The 7,819-nt window shown below is 35.8% G+C and overlaps 1 protein-coding gene across 1 annotated transcript in view; it reads left to right on the forward strand.

The window, feature by feature from the left end:
* NBAS (neuroblastoma amplified sequence) overlaps positions 1 to 7,819 on the forward strand; it is a 209,704-nt gene that overhangs the window by 25,172 nt on the left and 176,713 nt on the right. Inside the window, exons 11-13 of the mRNA XM_009332472.1 lie at positions 2,453 to 2,581; positions 5,962 to 6,025; positions 7,467 to 7,660. Of these exons, the coding sequence (XP_009330747.1) occupies positions 2,453 to 2,581; positions 5,962 to 6,025; positions 7,467 to 7,660 (387 nt within the window). The remainder of the gene's footprint in view (positions 1 to 2,452; positions 2,582 to 5,961; positions 6,026 to 7,466; positions 7,661 to 7,819) is intronic.

A 7,819-nucleotide genomic window follows, 5' to 3' on the forward strand; every position in this document is an offset into this window, starting at 1 on the left:
GGAAAACAAATCTTTCTGAATCTCTCTCAAGGGTGGAATGGGGAGAGATTTTATTTCCTTCACTGAAAATATAAAAGAGAAGGCTGAAGAAAACTTTTTTTTTTACTGGAAGGCTAGCACTGAGTGTAGCTGTACTAAACTTCAATGTCATTGCACTTGCCAGTACTAAATTTACAAAGAAAAGCAGAGATAATTATTCATCCTTGAATGTTTTAATCCAATTTCAGAGATTATGGTTTAAATATGTGAGGTATAGTTTATATTCGTAGTGGGGAAATTGGCAACAGTGTTAAGGTATGACAGACACAGCAGCTAGAGAACTTGTATATTATAACTGGCTATATTGGGATTTGATTCTTAGTGTTGCTAACTTAAATGATAATTATAAAATGTGAAGTGCCAACCTGCTGAGGTTTTCAGTATCTTTTTCTGCAGTTCCCTTAAGTTGACAAGCTGTTTACTGAGGCAGCATTGTCTGCTTTGCCAAAGGACTGATTAATCTCTACAGATAACAGCGCTCGGGTGGTAAATTTGAATGTGGCCACCCAACATCTGAATTTAACAGCAACAGAATTATTACTGACTACTGAGTAAAAGTTTAACCCTTGTTAGGATCTGTGATGTATGCCACTGACCGTTTATCTTAATGGGTTATATGTTTTAGCTATATGTTTCTGTCCTTTAATAGTCTTTTGTTCTTTGTCCTCTGTGCATGCAACTTGATTTGTAAAGTGAGAATTGCCATTAGAAGGCATTTACAATTCCTTGGCAAACTACAGTAGAGATTGCAGTACTCTAGCTGCTTCTCTATCAGAGAATACTTAGGAATTATTTATATTAGAAAAAATTCATAATTAGTTTAAAAAAACCTTAATAATGCTCTCCTTTTCAATTAAAAACACACTTTAAGCTTGGATTTAAGCAGTCCTCTCAATAGCTGCAAACCACTGTACAACAGTGAGCAGATGACTTGATCATTGTTGTTTCTGTGGCATAGCTAGAACTTAGAACAGCCTAAGAAATAAAATAGAAGTAATAAAAAGCCTAACAAACAAACCCTAAAAGAATATTGTTATCTTCAAATGATACCTACCACAAATATGCTGTAGAAACTCCATTAAAACTTCTTAATCATATGGATGTCTAGTAACTTTTGTACTTCATTTATGTTGGGGTGTTTTCCAAGAGGGGAGGCACTGCTTAAAAATTGATTAGCTGCAGACTTGGACAGTTCTAACATTATTGTAGTATGAATCTTTATTAGGAAGTTTTTAAAAGCGAACTGCACTAACAAAATGGGATTTTATAAACAATATTAAGTTTGGGAATCTACATCCTGCTGTCTTTCAGTTAAGACTAGACTCTCTGAGAACCTAATGATCTTTCTGAAAACATGGAAGTTGTGTTGGGGGCGGGGGGAATAAATATAAATTGTATTTTCAGAATTTGTTATGCATTGCCAGTGCCACTAAGTTTGACTTCAAAATTTGAGTGTATATTTAGAGTCTCTTGTCTCATGGAAATAGTGTATCGATCCAGTTGTAATTGTGTGGGAGTTCATGAATCCTTAAGGAAATATTTTGTTTGAAGTACATTTTGCCTCTTAAGATATCCAGAGCTGAAGGAAAACTTAATCCAGGAGAATTTTTGTACCCTTGATGAAGTTTACTTACAGATGTTGAATTCATCTGTATGGACTTAATCTGATGTTTGCTATATTGCTGCTTAGTCTTTTGTTGCCCAAGAGATTCTTGAATTAAGATTCAGTGTCCTGAAATGAACAATGTGCTCCTCCAAGATATCTTCATCTGTGTATCTCTTGTACCCCCCCCCCCTTTTTTTTTTTTTTTCATTGTAATAATGCTCAAAAAGTTTGCTCCTGGGGAGGAAGAGCTGTACTAAGCTGTGTTTGTGTAATGATCTTCCTTGGGTGGACCTGAGAGACAGGACAGTAGAAAACTGAGGTTGCCAAATGTTTCCTCTGAACAGATGATTTGAGAACAGCCTGCAGTTTTTCCTCCAAGTAGCTCCGCATTGATTTCTGCAGCCTTCTCCTAGGAATGCCACACTTTCAGATTTTATTTGCTGTATGACAATGTGATACAGAAATTGACATTCCTAAAGATTTGTTAGTGTTATGGTAGTGTGCTTTATACAGGTTGCTTTTACTCTTCCATGCCACAACTGATATTTTATAGTTATTCTGACTTCTAGCATAGTGGTGTGGTGCTTTTGTGGTTTTTTTTTTTTGTTTTTGTTTTTTTTTGTTTTAAATTTAAAGCATGTTAAATTTTCTGGGTAGGAGATTGTACAATTTTTTTTTCCTAAAATAGAAAAAGTAGTTTGGGCTTTTTGGGGAGGTCTTTTTGGTATGCCTTGATATATGTGGGGATTTTTTTGTTTGTTTATCTGGGTTTTTTTTTTTTTACTTTGCTGACATAATGTTTGGCAGGATGGAGTTTTCAAGATGAATCTTTCTCCTGATGGAGCTCTTCTGGCAGCTATTCATTTCTCAGGAAAACTGACAATCTGGTCTATTCCATCTCTCAGACAACAAGGAGAATGGGACCAAACTGATCAGGTAAGAAGGATGTAGATGTTCAGAAATTTGCAGTATATGTTTTAATCCTCTGGAGGTATGTTTTCCTAGGAGATGAGAGTAGTTCAGATTACTGTGGTTTAGCTACATACTGTTTTTCCAGTCAACTCCATATTTTTCAAGAGCCCTATATTTACTTTTACGATAGTCTTTCTGTGTTTTAACTATAACCCTTAAACTTTAAAAATTAAGAAAAAGAACCAGTTGTGTTGGAATTTTTCATGAGGCATTTTGATGCCAAGTGGGTAACACTGGTAGAGGTAGACTGAAATGCTATTTTTAAAATATGAGTGGAGGCCAACACAGGTAACTGTTTGAATGGTTGAAATGAAATTCTGCTGGATGTCTAATGTGCTCTTCTAGTTCTCCCTCAAAATTTACCTTACCTTCTGCCAGGTAACACTCCAGAATAGTTTGTTCATCAGATTGGTATTAGTAAGTCACATGCTTTCTACAGGAATTGTTTGTAAATCTGAGTAGGGGAAATTAAGTTAAGAATTGCCCAGACACTGGCAAACTTTTACATGACTAGTGTGAATTTAAACACTGGGAATTGAAAACTAATTAGTTTTCAAAGAAAATTCTAAATAACTAATACACTCTCTGGGTAAGGATAACACTTTATTTTAATGAGAAAAATATATCCATTTTGAAAAGTGACAAATCTGAAATGATGTACACTAGTTTGTGAAGTATTCTGGTTTTACTCCCATTAATTTCTTGACTAATAGGTATGGAAAGGCTTTTCACTTGAAGTACCATGTGTTATTTTCTAAACTTACAAGACATGAACTGACATGAAGTCCAAACAGGGTAACCAGTCAAATGGAGTCTTTGGTCACTAGACATAGGTGGCACTAATTACCACCAATATTTCCTACACAGTATTGATCTCAAATGGTTTTATTGTACATAAGTGTGTTTCTCGTTAGAAAATTATTGTAGGATGAAACACTTGCTGCTTAGTAGTAAACAGTTATATTTTAGTGCATGTGCTGATTAATAAATTTGCATGTTATCATGAAATATTTGCAGTTTCTGATTCTCCTCTGTAATTTCCTTTTGCATGGTAAATCTTTGTACCGTGTATTGATTCCTTTAGAAATTCCAATATGAAAATATTTCCTCCAGTTTTTGTAGAATGTTTTAAATTCTTCAATTTTATGTATTCGTCTGAAACACAGACAGCTTTTCCCCCCGCACTATATTGAATTTCTCCTCAGTCTATGCATTGCACAATAGGCAGCATAAGGTCCACAACAAAACACTTCCTGACATTACATTTAGGCATAGATTTCTATAATGAGGAAGAGGACAAAATGAAGGCAGACATCTTCCTTTGGGTATCATAATGACAGTGAGGTTAAATGAATGTTTTCTGGAAAAATTACAGAAAAAAGATAGGCCAAAAACTTTGATTATAGGAAAGAGAAGTCAATAAATACCTGTAGAGATAATGGTACGTTGCCATCCTGAACACCACTGGTGTGCTGTTACCTTTTTGTTCTGACTGCAAGGCTTAGAAATGTGGCTGTGTTGTTGTGTAGTGTAAGTTTTTGTTCTTACAGGGAAGCAGTCAGATCTGGTTAGGCTGTATTGACTGTGAAATTGTACTGGGTCTGTCGGGGAGGGATGGAGTTTGCTTTCTTCACAGCAGCCCATATGATGCTAGGTTTTTGGATTTGTGACCAACACGCTGTTGATGGTTTTAGCTATTGCTCAACAGTGTTTACACAGCTTCAAGGCCTACTCTGTTTCTCACTGTCTTCCCTCAATGAGTAGTTCGGGGGTGTGCAACAGCCTGGGAGGGGGGACAGCCTGGACAGCTGACCCCAGCTGACCAAAGGGATTTTCCATGCAATGTATCGTCATGCTCAGCAATAAAAATGGAGCAGGGGGAGGTTTTGGGTAGGTAGGCATGGCTCAGAGGCTGGGTGGGCATCGGTCTGCTTGTGGGAGGTGGTGAAGGATTGCTTTTGCATCACTTGTTTTTTGTTTTTCTTTATTTGACTTTCCTTTGCTTATTAAACTATCTTTGTCTTGACCCACGATTGTTCTTGCTTTTGCTCTTCCTATGCTCTCCCCTGTCCCACTAGGGAGGGGAATTAGCAAGTGGCTGTGTGGTGCTTAGCTGCTGGCTGGGGTCAAACCATCACAGAAATGTAGTTCCAAGCTTATTTAGGAAAGTACTTTTCAAAAACAAACAAACAAAAAATCCAGCTCCAGTGTTGGCAAAAGTGTTGTGTGTGTATATGTGTGTATGTATGCATAACTATCTATATCTATCTCCATACATACCTATATTTTTAACATACATTTCAGATTTTTGTGAGAATACAGATTTTGCTCGATGTTTACGGTGAATTGTTTTTTTTTCTTTGTTTTTAGCGATAATATGTATTCTGAAGCAGTTTCCAGGACTATCATTTAGTGAGGGTGATATAAAGGAGTATTACAGTACTTGACTGTTTTCAGAATGATTTTTATAGGTGAAATTGGTGTCTGAGTATAATGGATATTTTCATAATGTGTGCAATTCCTACTTAATTGTCACCCAAACATGTTTGTTAAATTAAGTTAAAGTGGCCTCATGTTTACTTTTAATTAGTAGACCCCTCTCTTTCTACTAAAAAATTAAGCCTGAAAATCACCTTTTGGATGACGCAAAACTGCTTCGGTTGTCTGAGCTGTATAATCTACCTGCAGCTGGGGACAGGATTACTGTCATCTAGGTTGGTGTAGTTCCCGTGTATTCTAACGTTACCAAATAAAGTTTAAAAAAACAACACAGCAACAGCTACTAATTCTAAATGCTGCAGTGCATCGTTAAATGATGCTGGTTCCCTTGCTACACTAGTCTTGAAAGGGGCTTTCTGGTTATTTTCATAAATACGGTAAATGCGTATAGCACTGTTCTAGGCTGGTACTCAGGAGCACTGCATAGAGCAACCAGGAGGACTATTTTGCAGATTCTTCTTCTATATGCTTGCAGTCCTGTGTATAGACATGAAAAACAAATGCTTGGTAGGATTCTGAGTGCTGGAGGGCCTTCATTTCAGAAATCTGTTTAATGCTGACTAGGCCAGGTCCGATGGTATTTTTGTTTTCTAATATAGTGTTTTAGGAATCCATGAGTCTATTTTGCTGTGTTTTTGTTTTAATTTAACTGTTTAGAGAAGAATACAATGACACTACAGCAGCTGTATGTTTTATGTTCAGGAAAAGTTTTAATTTATGTGTGAGCATTTTCATTGAAAAATGAGTGGGTCAACAATAGAGTAAATACACAGATTGTCTGTGTTATAAAGACTTACTTGAATATAATCTTTTTTTTTTCCCCTCTTGCCCTATTTTTTTCTTAGCCAGGTTATGATGAGATCAACCCAGACTGGAGACTTTCTAGTGAAAAAAGAAAGAAAATAAAAGGTATGTGGTTCTGTTAGATCATTATTTTATACCACTCTGTAGTTAAAAGGATTTACACAAATATACAAAGATCTGAAATGGCTTAATTAAATCTCAATTAGAATAGTGGCCAAAATTGTACGTATGATTTGAATTTGTAGCATGGCATAGCTAAATGAGTGTCACAATAGTTCTTTTTTTTTTTTTTTAAATCCTCTCTTAGGAATTCTTTTGTAGCCATAACCATAAATAAGGGGATATTTCAGTTAGTACAGGACTTCATTTATTATTAAGCATGCGATTATGACTGTGGAATGCTGAATATTCAGCAGATGTCTCAGCTTGTATCAGAAGCCACTGCATCAAAATATCGTAGGTAACACGTTATTAGAGTTCACAGTCTAAAAAAACTGAACTTACCATTTCTTTCTGTGAATGTCTAACAAATACTGAAAGCTAATGTACTTTAAAGAGATCAGTTTAAAATTCTGAAACAAAAGGGCTTTGTTTCCTCTGACTGGTTTTGCCTCAAGTCAGTCTCTCTATTCTTTACCCAAAATTCAGGCCACTGTGTGCAGCCATTTATCACCTGGTTATTGCATGGCTCTTCCAAGAGTGCAGAGATCAATAGCTGTTCCATGATCCATTCACTACTGCTTGTATATGTCTATATTATTAAAAAAAAAAACTCTGTGTCTTTAGACTATTTTTCTTGGTGATTCTGTCTTTGGGTTAACACATCTGACCTTCATAGGTGCTAACTAAGCATTGAAGTGGCAGAAAAGTGATAAGCTGATCTGTTTCTCAGTGCTGTTTGGGGAAAGGTGGTTTTCATCAGAGAAGTGGGAAATGACAGTGTAGTGAACAAATTGAGCTAGCTCTGGTGAACATTTTGTCCCAGTATCCAGTTACCATAATCAAAATAATCTGAGAAATGACATAGCTTCTATCTTCAGTTGTGTTGACTTTTTTTTTGTTTAATCTTCTTAACAACCTAATCTTGTAGACTGTTTCAAGAAGCCTTGTTCATGGTTGTCATTTGTGCTCAAAAGCAGTGTAACCTTTTCTGATTTTCACCAGTATTATGTTTGTAGCCAGGGAGACTTGCTTAAGGATGGCCTGAGAAGTATTGAAGCAGATCTTTATCAAATACCTAAAACTTGTCATGTTTTGTGCAAATAAATCTGTTTACTATGAATTCTTTTACCAAATAATATTAAAAAAAAATTAAGTCCAAAAGTGTTTTTCCCCTCAGCAGCTTTAGTTAATGCAGAACTGATTCAGTAAAATAAAATTGATCTAAAATACAAACTTAGTGAACCAAGGATGCATATACAATAATAAATGTTTGTAAAATTGGGCCATCAGATGAAATCTCTTAATAATTGAGGTCACTTCTGTTCTTTTCTGGTGTTTAAAGTTATCTTTCTTTGTATGGCGCTTTCTTATTTATTTATTTTAGATAAAGAATCCTATTACCCATTGATAGATGTAAATTGGTGGGCAGATAATTCTGTCATCCTGGCTCGCTGCTCTGGTGCATTGACTGTGTCATCAGTCAAGACATTAAGAAACTTGCTGGGAAAGTCCTGTGAATGGTTTGAGAGTTCTCCTCAGGTCACTTCAGCTCATGATGGAGGATTTCTAAGTCTGGAGGTGAGAAATGTGCACAGGCAGATATCTTTTTGGAATGCAATAGAAACAGTTTGCTTTTCTATATGTAATCCTAAGGGTGTTGTGTGTGTGATATGGTTTAAAAAATATGAATTACTAACAGGAAAAGTGATTCTGTTTCCTTATCTCTAGGTAGGTATT

This window comes from Pygoscelis adeliae, unplaced genomic scaffold, assembly GCF_000699105.1.
Source record: "Pygoscelis adeliae isolate BGI_AS28 unplaced genomic scaffold, ASM69910v1 Scaffold168, whole genome shotgun sequence".
Lineage (NCBI taxonomy): Eukaryota > Metazoa > Chordata > Aves > Sphenisciformes > Spheniscidae > Pygoscelis > Pygoscelis adeliae.